The 12149-nt window shown below is 45.1% G+C and overlaps 1 protein-coding gene across 1 annotated transcript in view; it reads right to left on the bottom strand.

Annotated features, from left to right (window-relative positions):
* Positions 1-1569: 1569 nt before the first annotated feature.
* The window catches only part of LOC141054056 (uncharacterized), a 30231-nt gene continuing 19651 nt past the window's right edge, over positions 1570-12149 (bottom strand). The window contains exons 2-3 of the mRNA XM_073551226.1: positions 7584-7710; positions 1570-5712 (exon numbers count right to left, since the gene is read on the bottom strand). Of these exons, the coding sequence (XP_073407327.1) occupies positions 1718-5712; positions 7584-7710 (4122 nt within the window). The 3' untranslated portion in view covers positions 1570-1717. The remainder of the gene's footprint in view (positions 5713-7583; positions 7711-12149) is intronic.

The raw sequence follows: 12149 nt of genomic DNA, 5'->3' as shown, positions 1-12149 counted from the left end.
GGGAGCCTCGCGATCTCTTGGCTTTCAGGCCTGACTGCAGTAAATACAGGTGTGATTCAATGGTGAAAATCACTGCATGAGCTCAGGAATACACCCAGAAATTATTGTCTGTGAATAGAGAGGAGCAAATTAAATTGTAGTGGAATTAAATTCTACTTGAATTTTGCAACATTCCGGATTCGCCAAATAGCAGATTAATTATTTTCCGAACTGTGTTTTTGAACTATAGAAATGTTAAAAAACCTGATACTTATCTCACTGGCCCGTCTGCTCTTTAACCCACCTGTCCGGGCATCATCAAATCCCCAGGCCTCTATCGCTAGCCCGAAAATTCCAGGTTTTACTAAGAATGTGCAGAACCCTCCTGGGCTTAGGAAACCTAATAGCTTCAACCTATCGACTGAGGTCTGGGATTTCACTGCTGCCGATACTGATTTGAACATGCGGAGAAGACCGGACGGGTGGCAGTGAGTTACGGAAGGGCCGGAAAGGTCAGCAATGGCACAAGTGGAAAAAAAAAAAATTACATGATGTTTACTATGCTTTGCGGTCTGGAGAGATCCCAAAGCATAATAAGGGACATTGAATTCACTGAGATTAACTTCTCCATGAACTGAATGAAAACCATGTGAACAGGCAAATATGAATTTACCCGATCATAGTTCTGCGTGCAATCCACAAATGTAAGTGAAAACTCCGTCATAAAAAGGAGATCAGCACAATCCATAAACGCTGCTGTCTTCTCTGCGGCCAAGCTCATTTATAATGGACGAAGGCAAAATGGAAAATTGTTCTGCACACAGTTCCTGCATCTCTGATGTATCGTGGGATTTAGTGCCTATGGCAGGGGCAGCGCACACACGAGAGGCGCCATCAATGCTGAGCGTTACATAGAGGTGATAGAACAACATCTGCTCCTTTGGGACGTCAGGGAAGACTTTATATATTTCAGCAGGACAATGTTAAATCACATCCTGCCTCCATTACACAACACAGAAGACGAAGCGTCTGGGGGATGAACTGACCACCTGCTGTCAGGACCGTCCACCAACAGTAAACATTTGGTGCATTGTGAAACGAAAAATCCGGCAAAGACCCCGAACTGTGAAGCAATGAAAATTCCGACACCAAACAAGAAGGGGACAACATTCCTCTCCCAAAGTTCCAGCGATTGTCTCCTCACATCCCCAATATTTACATACTAATGTAGAAAAAAAAAAGACACAATGGTGGATGCAGCACAGGCTCATATCTGTCGCCACTATCAATTCCTGAATTAGTTAATTCTTTCAAATGAAATGGTAAAAATGTCCAACGTTCAACGTCTGATGTGCCCTACGTGCTGCTGCTAGTAAAATATGGCGAGAAGAGATTTTCCAGATCATTGCATTCATGTCTTCCATACATTTTACACAAAGTTCCAACATTTTGGAATTGTGGTTGAACATACAAAATTCAATTTGGTATTCCACGAAGAAATACTATGGCTTGACCCCCTATGTAATGTTATCAATCATACTTTCACAACGTATGTTTCCTAAATTGAAATAAAAATTAAAGAAACGGCAATAAAAGGAAAGACAACGTTTAATTTACTGAATTGCAGGAAACTTGCAAATATCCCTGAGAAATGGGCACCTCCTTCCCCATGGAGAGACTAGTAAAATGTTCCCAATAAATAATCTATCAATGTTTTTGTTTCCAGTCTTCCCTTCTGTTATGAACACAGGTTATATTTTTGGTGTCTGAGAAGACCAGTCTGATAGCGGAATGTTTTGTTACAATCTGTACATCGAAATGGTTTCTCCCCTGTGTGGATTCGCTGATGGACAACAAGATTAAACTTCTGACTAAACTGTTTGTCACATTTCCCGCAGGAATACGGCTTCTCTCCAGTGTGAGTCCTCTGGTGAAGGACAAGTTGGGAGGCTTTGCTGAAGACTTTTTTGCACATGGTGCACTTGTGGCGGCCACTGGTGTGCACTGTCTGATGTTCCACATAATGGTCTAACTGGGAAAAACATTTATTACAATGCTCACATTTATATTGTTTTTTTTCCGTTCTTAATCTGGTATCAACCGATATCTGGCGATCTAAGATACAGGCTGAAGAACTATCATAAACGTTCTTGACTTCTATTTTATTCAAAAGTTTGGACTTTGGTCCTTGGTCAAGCACTTGGTGAACCATAGGTGGACTGTGTGGAGATATAACATTGTTTGGGGCTGGGCCATGGCTTAGAAATTTCGGATTATGAGAAATGAACGAAGGTTCAACAGAAGATTGAAGAGTAGAATAAAGTGTATTGGTGCCTTTAAATGGTTCGTTAGTACCCAAAGGATTCAACTTATTAACTATACAGGATTTTGGACTTGTAGTCCTTTTAGTGTCCGAGTTTAAAGTTATTGAAGACAGATCTTGATTTGACTTGTGTCCACCCAATGGTGAAGATGATGTCTCAAGTGGGATACCTTGCAAACTCTCCTGTAATGGTTCAATTCTAAACTTTTTTGTTAAATCTGGAAGTTCGTAGCTACAAACTTTTCGAAATTTCTGAGAAGCAGCCAGAGACTCAAATGACCTATTTGTTGTAGGGGTTGACTGTGCAAAGCGTTGGCTAGCAGAAGGTTTTTCTAACGGTGGCTTTTTTGTACATGGTCCATGCCTCTGATGACGAAGAAGACCTGTTCGGTATCGGAAGGATTTACAACATTCTGTGCATACATATGGGTTTTCTCCTGTATGTATTCGTTGGTGAACCACAAGATTGAATCGTTGGCTGAACCTTTTCCCACATTCTGTGCAGGCAAAAGGCTTTTCTCCAGTGTGAGTTCTTTTGTGAAGAATGAGGGTGGATTTTCTAATGAAACATTTATTACATTCTGGACAAGTATTTCGTGATCCGGTGTGGGATTTCTCATGTTCCATCAGTTGATTCTGATGGATAAATGCTTTTTTGCATTGACTACATTTAAATGGTTTCTCATTTAGACTTTGTGAACTGGTATGTGATGGGGAAGTAAATGTATGGGTCAATGGGCCAATGGAAGTGGGTGGTTTAGAAGGCTTACTAGGCACCTGAGAAGGTAGAGATAATGGCAATGAAGGTTTAGTCAGAGATTTCTTAATGAGAGATGGCTGGATGGTGGAATTTACTGATGAAGAACATTTGCCACCAGATGTATCATCATGGGAAGAGGCATATTTCGTATTGGAGGTTTGTGAACTTGAGATCATGGATGATAATTGACATTTTACACCTGATGGAAGATATCTACCAGAGGAAAATCTTACACCTAGGTTACAAGAAGAAGTGGAGGAAGGTAATGATGGGGTTTTATTCGATTGGTAAATGGTGTATGATGATGTGGTTGGGAGATGCTTTATATCTGGTGAATTATGTCTTGAAGAACTTGAGGCTAAGGTTAGTTTCTTATCTGGCAGAGAGTTAGCCTTTAATAAATTACTGGTGGAGGAAGGTAAGGCCAATGAATGACCGATAAAGGAAGGTGAAACCAATGGTTGCTTAATATCCAATGAATTACTGATGGAGGAAGGTGAGGTCAATAGATGCTTATTATTCAACGAATGATTAATGAAAGAAGGCGATACTAATGAAGGTTTTGTATCTAATGAATGATTAATAATGGAATGTGAGGCCAAAGGAGGCTTGGTATCTAATAAATTACTCTTAGAGGAAGGGGAGTTCAACCAAGCTCTGATAGAGGAAGGAGAAACTAAAGAAGGCTTATTACTCAATGAATGACTGATAGAGGATGGTGAGGACAACGATTGCTTAGTATCCAATGAATGACTGATGGAGGAAGGTGAGGCCAATGGAGGCTTAGCATCCAATGAATGACTGTCAAGGCTAGATGAGGCCAATGATTGCTTAGTATCCAATGAGTGACTGATGGAGGAATGTGAGGCCAATGGAGGCTTATTATTCAATGAATGACAGACAGAGGGTGGTGAAGCTAATGGTGCCTTAAAATCCCATGAATGACTGACAAGGGAAGGTGCGGCCCATGATTGTTTAGTATCCAATGAGCGACTGATGGAGGAAGGTGAGGCCAATGATTGCTTAGTATCCAATGAGTGACTGATGGAGGAAGGTGAATCCGATGAAGCCTTTGTATTCAATGAATGATTGATGGAGGTAGGTGAGGCCAATGGAGGCTTATTATTCAATGAATGACTAGCAGACGGCGGTGGAGCTAATGGTGGCTTAATATCCCATGAATGACGGACAAGGGAAGGTGAGGCCAATGATTGCTTAGTATCCAATGAGCGACTGATGGAGGAAGGTGAATCCGATGAAGCCTTTGTATTCAATGAATCACTGCTACAGGAAGGTGAGGCCAATGGAGGCTTAGCATCCAATAAATGACTGACAAGTGAAGGGGAGGCCAATGATTGCTTAGTATCCAATGAGTGACTAATTGAGGAATGTGAGACAGTGGGATGTCTGCTACTTAAAACACTGTAGATAGGAGAAGTAGTGGCTAAAGGGGATTTACTACCAAATGGAGGACACATAGTAGGGGGTAACGCCAAGAGAGTCTTGATATTTGATTTATCATGTGTCAACGTTGACAGAGATTTCGTTCTCAAGTCATGGGATACGATAGATGTAGACGAGGGGCGTTTTGTGCTTTTTCGATGATGTAAGGAAGAAGTTGCAGTGGAAGTGTCTTCAACATCTGGTAAGTTGCGATTCACGTTCTTCAGGGATGACAATGGTCTAAGCTTTGATAGATGAAGTCTGGGGACTACTATGTCATGTCTGGAATTCGATGATTGATCCGTTGGAGAACATGAAGGTGCATTTTTTCTTTGTACAGTAGGCTTAAGATCTGAAGAGGCAGCTCTTTGAGGAAGATGTCCAGGGATCTTATTCTCCATCATTCTTTGTGTTTTCGTCATAGTTTTCATACACTTTCCTTCTTTCTCATGCCTGACAAGAGCAGGCTTGTAGCGGAAGCTTTTTTCACACATAGGACATCTATACGGCTTCTCTCCTGTGTGAATCCTCTGATGGATCACAAGGTTAAATCTCTGACTGAAACGTTTCCCACAGTCAGTACAAGCAAATGGCCGCTCTCCTGTGTGCGTCCTCCGATGAAGCTTAAGAATGGACTTCCTGATGAAGGTTTTCCCACAGTCAGGACATGTAAAAGTCTTGTTTTCCTGGTGCGATTTTTCATGCTCGGCCAGAAGACTGAGGTCAGAGAATACCTTAGAACAATGCACACATTTACTGGAACTCTTCTCTTTTTCTAAGTTCTGAAGCCTGGGTCTCTTCTGAGAGCTGTAATTTTTTGTTCGCTCTTGGTCATTTTTTTGGGTCTTCATTGTACGGGTTCCCCAATTCAGATTCTCACAGGTATCGAGAGATCTACACTCATTGGATCTTGTGTTGTGAAGATTTGAGATGACCTCTTTGCCATCAGGAGTGGACCGTGGTTTGATTCTGTGGTGGTTCATCTTATGGTCAACAAGAAGGGACCAGCTATAAAAGACTTCTTGACACTGGGAGCACTTGTGGTGGACATCTTCTAAGACACCATGGCAATACTTCTTGTAGCAATTGCTTGCATTTTCTGTGTCTCGGTTATTCTTCCGAGTTCTTGGCGATTTCCTCCTTACTGAATTACTGGAGACTGTAGAGGTATTTTCGTTGATTTTACTATAATGCAAGAAAATGTCTTCTGGAAAAAAAAACAGAAAAATCGTTCATGGAAATTTAATATTTATGTAACGAGATAAGAAAATGTGCAAATGATATAAAGCCTTATATACAGTAATTTAGATGTAGACTTCTACGATATCAATTCAAGCCTCAACTCTTCTAGCCCCTTACCAGTTCCAGCATGGCCTCCACTCTACAGTTGTGGCCAAAAGTATTGACACCCCTGCAATTCTGTCAGATAATACTCAGTTTCTTCAGAAAATGATTGTCAAAACAAATTCTTTGTTATTATTATCTTCATTTAATTTGTCTTAAATGAAAAAACACAAAGAATTGTCCTAAAGCCAAATTGGATATAATTCCACACCAAACATAAAAAAGAGGGTGGACAAAAGTATTGGCACAGTTCGAAAAATCATGTGATGCTTCTCTAATTTGTGTAATTAACAGCACCTGTAACTTACCTGTGGCACCTAACAGGTGTTGGCAATAACTAAATCACACTTGCAGCTAGTTGACATGGATTAAAGTTGACTCCACCTCTGTCCTGTGTCCTTGTGTGTACCACATTGAGCATGGAGAAAAGAAAGAAGACCAAAGAACTGTCTGAGGACTTGAGAAACCAAATTGTGAGGAAGCATGAGCAATCTCAAGGCTACAAGTCCATCTCCAAAGACCTGAATGTTCCTGTGTCTACTGTGCGCAGTGTCATAAAGAAGTTTAAAGCCCATGGCACTGTGGCTAACCTCCCTAGATGTGGACGGAAAAGAAAAATTGACAAGAGATTTCAACGCAAGATTGTGCAGATGTTGGATAAAGAACCTCGACTAACATCCAAACAAGTTCAAGCTGCCCTGCAGTCCGAGGGTACAACAGTGTCAACCCGTACTATCCGTCGGCGTCTGAATGAAAAGGGACTGTATGGTAGGAGACCCAAGAAGACCCCACTTCTTACTCCGAGACATAAAAAAGCCAGGCTGGAGTTTGCCAAAACTTACCTGAAAAAGCCTAAAACGTTTTGGAAGAATGTTCTCTGGTCAGATGAGACAAAAGTAGAGCTTTTTGGGCAAAGGCATCAACATAGAGTTTACAGGAGAAAAAAAGAGGCTTTGCATGGCATAATGAAGTCTGAAGACTACCAACAAATTTTGCAGCATAATGAAGGGCCCAGTGTGAGAAAGCTGGGTCTCCCTCAGAGGTCATGGGTCTTCCAGCAGGACAATGACCCAAAACACACTTCAAAAAGCACTAGAAAATGGTTTGAGAGAAAGCACTGGAGACTTCTAAGGTGGCCAGCAATGAGTCCAGACCTGAATCCCATAGAACACCTGTGGAGAGATCTAAAAAATGGCAGTTTGGAGAAGGCACCCTTCAAATATCAGGGACCCGGAGCAGTTTGCCAAAGAAGAATGGTCTAAAATTCCAGCAGAGCATTGTAAGAAACTCACTGATGGTTACCGGAAGCGGTTGGTCGCAGTTATTTTGGCTAAAGGTTGTGCAACCAAGTATTAGGCTGAGGGTGCCAATACTTTTGTCTGGCCCATTTTTGGAGTTTTGTGTGAAATGATCAATGTTTTGCTTTTTGCTTCATTCTCTTTTGTGTTTTTTAATTTAAGACAAATTAAATGAAGATAATAATACCAAAGAATTTGTGTTTGCAATCATTTTCAGGAAGAAACTGAGTATTATCTGACAGAATTGCAGGGGTGTCAATACTTTTGGCCACAACTGTACGTTACCTCCTAAATCACTTCATTATTGGCTTACCAATTCACCAATTCAATTTTGGCCTCCACTCGACCAGCTTCCCAGTAATTTTAGCATTTCCCCCGGCTTGACTTGTACTGGTTATATCTAATCCAGACCGCGGCCTTCACCTGCCATCCTTACCCAATGAAAGCAAAGTTTCTAGGTTTTCCTGCATGACCTCCATGTACAGGGCTTTCTGCCACTCCTCTAGATGGCGCCATTCTTCTTTTGAGAAATATACTGCCACATCATTAAAGTTCACAGAAACCTGAAATAAAGATTTGCGAATGAGTTTTGGACACTTCTAATTGGTGAACATAGCGTGTGAATAGGGATGGTTCATTCCTACTTGGCATCAGAAAATTCTGAGTGTAATCCACAGATAAAGCGACCCGATGTACTAAGATATTGTGAAAGAGAGAGCGATGCTGACTCCGATCCAGATTATTCTCTCAATGATATACGGCCACACAATGACACAAAGGTGCCGACACTGATGCGTTTCAGAGATGAGATCTCCTTATTCATAGCTGTAATCTCTGAAACGCATCAGACGCTGGAACATTTGTGTCAATATAGAGTCTTATATTATTCATAATATAGACTGGATGGTTTTTATAAGGAAGGCGGAACGCCAGGCTCTGCTTTTTAGCTCAGTATCGAAGGATAAAGACTTGCAGCTTTGATCTGCTGAAATTTATTTCTACATGCATTATGAATTGGAGAGAGATGTCGGCGCCATCATCTGCAGGTAAGACCGTTGCAGAATTATCAGGATACAACTTTATTTGTAATCTTATGATAATCAGGTAATGCACCAAACCAGTTAATTATTCAAACATGAAAAGACTGTACAGAACCTGCTGTAAATATAGGACATCCCAAAATGTAAACAGACCAAAAAGGAGACTTTTGTGTACTCACCGTAAAATCTCTCTTAGCCTCTAATTGGGGGACACAGAACCATGGGTGTTATGCTGCTGTCCACTAGGAGGCGACACTATGCATAATCTGAAAAAGATTAACTATGGCTCCTCCTCTGCAGTATACACCCCTGGACGGCATTAGACTTCTCCAGTTTTGTGCAAAAGCATTAGGAGGAACATAACAGAAAAAACCCATAACCATGCCTGTAAAAAAGGCCACTATGTACGAGCTCAAAGAACAATATGAGAACTCAACCGAAACAACGGCCCGTAAGGGCAACAGGGTGGGAGCTGTGTCCCCCAATTAGAGGCTAAGAGAAAGAGATTTTACGGTGAGTACACAAAAATCTCCTTTACTCTGTCGCCTCATTGGGGGACACAGAACCATGGGACGTCCCAAAGCAGTCCCTGGGTGGGAAGCAATGGACAAATATTGTGCTGACAGGTCCCTAAACTTGGGGCACCGCCGCCTTCAGAACCCATCTACCCAGGCTCGCGTCCGCTGAGGACTGGGTATGAACTCTGTAGTGTTTCGTAAACGTGTGTAGGCTAGTCCAAGTGGCCGCCTTACACACTTGTGCCGAAGCCTAGTGCCGAATGGCCCAGGAGGCCCCTACCGCCCGTGTAGAGTGTGCCGTAATACCGTCCGGAAGAGAATTTTTTAGGCGGTAAGCCTCTAGTATGGTGGATTTGATCCACCTGGCAAGGGTAGCCTTGGAAGCCGGCAGACCCTGGCGGACGCCTTCCGGAAGAAGGAAAAGGGAATCAGACTTTCGGAAAGGCGCAGTCCTAGACACGTATATACGCAATGCCCTGACGAGGTCAAGCGTATGCAGAGCCTTCTCCACCCTATGAACCGGGCAAAGGGATGGTAGTGAAATTTCCTCATTGAGGTGGAAGTTGGACACGACCTTCGGAAGGAAGGATGGGATCGTACGGAGAACTACCTTGTCCTGGTGAAAAGCCAGGAAGGGCCGTCTGCAAGAGAGTGCTGACAGTTCAGACACCCTGCGTAGCGAGGTGATTGCCACCAGAAAGACCACCTTCTGGGATAGAAGGCGGAGTGGGACTTCCTTAAGGGGTTCGAAAGGTGGTCCCTGCAATGCTGTCAGGACCAGGTTGAAGTCCCACGTTTCTAGTGGACGTCTGTAGGGGGGAACCAATCGGGAAACCCCCTGAAGAAAAGTCCTTACTTGCGGCTTGTTAGGAAGGCGTCTCTGAAAAAGCACTGAGAGCGCTGACACCTGGCTCTTAAGCGAGCCCAGGGACAGCTTGGCGTCCAGACACGATTGGAGAAAACCAAGCACTTTGGGGAGGGAATAAGGGAGTGGGATCTGGCCGTGAGATTCGCACCAGGTAAAGAAGGTTCTCCAGGTACGGTAATAAATTTCAGCGGAGGCTGGCTTCCGTGCCCTGATCATGGTTTCGATGACGTCCGGCGAGAGCCCTGCCTAGGTTAGAACCCAGGTTTCAAGGGCCAAGCCGTCAAATTGAGAGCCCCTGAGTTCTGGTGGTAGAACGGGCCTTGTGACAGAAGATCGGGACGGTCGGGGAGACGCCAGGGGGCGTCTGCTGTAAGTTGTACGATGTCGGCGTACCATGTACGTCTGGACCAGTCCGGCGCGATTAGGATGGTTGGAACTCCCTCTTGTTTGATCTTCCTCACCACTCTGGATATCAGGGGGAGAGGTGGAAAAATGTACAGAAGCTGGAACCGGGTCCAGTCCTGAACCAGGGCATCTGCTCCGAGCGACCGCGGATCATGTGTCCTGGCCATGAAATTGGGGACCTTGGTATTGAGATGGGATGCCATTAGGTCCACGTCCGGGGTCCCCCAGCGATGGCAGATCTGGCGAAAAATTTCAGGATGGAGAGACCACTCTCCCGAGTCCATTCCTTGTCTGCTGAGGAAGACTGCTTCCCAGTTGTCCACACCCGGAATGTGGACCGCAGAGATTACCGACCCCGTGTCTTCCGCCCAGTGGAGGATATGTGTCACTTCTCTCATCGCCTGGGTGCTGCGGGTCCCGCCTTGGAGGTTCACATATGCCACCGACATTGTCCGACTGTACTCTGATATGAGAGGCTGCCAGTAAGTGACGAAAGGCTCTCAACGCGAAGAAGATGGCCCGAATTTCCAGGATGTTGATGGGCATGTTCGCTTCCACTGGTGACCACTTGCCCTGTGATGTAGGTGCACCGCACCCCAACCTGTCAGGCTCGCATCGATGGTCAGGACCTTCCATTGACCTGTGAGGAAGGATTTCCCCGTTGCAAGCGAGGTTGGCTTGAGCCACCAGTGTAGGGACCTCCTGGTTGACGATGTTAGCTGGAACTCCCTGTCGAGGGAAAAAGGGTTCCTGTCCCAGGACCTAAGAATGGCTAGTTGAAGAGGCCTGAGGTGAAACTGGGCAAATAGGAACCGCTTCCATTGCTGCCGCCATCCAGCCGAGGACTCTCATGGCAAACTGGAGAGATCGGGGAGGGCTGCAGAGGAGGATGCGAACTCCTAGACGGAGAGCCAGTGCCTTGTCCTTGGGAAGGAGCACCAGACCCCTGGAGGTGTCGAATAGCATCCCCAGGAAGGTCAAAGACTGACTCGGGGTAGTCGCTGACTTTTGTAGGTTGACTAACCAGCCCAGGCGACTCAGAGTGTCGATTGTGATTGAAACGCTGATCTCGCAGTCCTTGAAGGTGGAAGCCTTGATGAGGAGATCATCCAGGTATGGAACGACTACTATGCCTCTGGAGTGTAGAACGTCCATGGTGGCTGCCATGATCTTGGTAAACGCTCTGGGAGCCGTGGCGAATCAGAAGGGGAGAGCCACGAACTGGTAGTGGTCTTGGTTGATTGCGAACCTGAGAAATCTCTGATGGGCGGGAGCAATCGGTATTTGCAGGTATGCCTCTTGTATGTCTATGGAGGCGAGATATTCTCCCTGCTCCATGGACGCAATGTTGGACCGAAGGGACTCCATGCGAAAATGACGAACCCGTACATATTTGTTGAGTTGTTTTAGGTCCAATATGGGCCGTACGCTGCCTCCTTTTTTGGGGACTACAAATAGATTGGAGTAGAACCCTCAGAAGCGCTCGGCCGCGGGAACCGGTACTATGACTCCTGCTTGAAGAAGGGAGGAAACCGCTTGGTGGAAGGCACGAGCCTTGGCTGGCGGTTTTGGGGGGACAGAGAGGAAGAACCGGTTCGGTGGGATGGAAGTGAACTCTATCTTGTATCCAGAAGACACTATTTCCCTGACCCACCTGTCTTCTGTAATAGGCAGTCAGACTTGCTGAAAGAGCAAAAGTCGTCCGCCTACGGGTGGGATGTCTTCCGGAGTTCGCGAGTCATGATGAGCAGAAAGTCTGAGGTTTTCCTCCTTTGGGCTTCGGCTGGCCTGCTTTTGACTGCCAGGTCTTGTCTGGCCTTTGCGTCGCACGTGAGTTGTCCCTGCGTGGGGACCGGTTACGAGTTTGTGCTGTACGCGAGACGGACCAGCCCGAAGCATTCCGAAAGGATCGGAATCGTGTTTGGTTACGCCTTTTGTAAGTGCGTTTAGGCTTCAGTTGAGGGAGAGAGATACTCTTACCCCCAGTGGCGTTGGATATCATTGTGTCCAACTTTTCACCGAAAAGTTGCCCACTGAGGTACGGGAGGTGCGTGAGGGACTTCTTCGAAGCCGCTTCCGCTTTCCATTCACGCAGCCTGAGGATACGCTGAATCGTGATGGCGTTTGATGCTATCCCCGCTACACTCCTTGAGGAATCCAGAGCTGCATGA

This window comes from Dendrobates tinctorius, unplaced genomic scaffold (genome assembly GCF_039654945.1).
Source record: "Dendrobates tinctorius isolate UK_male_01 unplaced genomic scaffold, ASM3965494v1 ptg000173l, whole genome shotgun sequence".
NCBI lineage: Eukaryota > Metazoa > Chordata > Amphibia > Anura > Dendrobatidae > Dendrobates > Dendrobates tinctorius.
The sequence above is the reverse complement of the archived record's forward strand: the minus strand, read 5'-3'. Positions and strand labels throughout refer to the sequence as shown.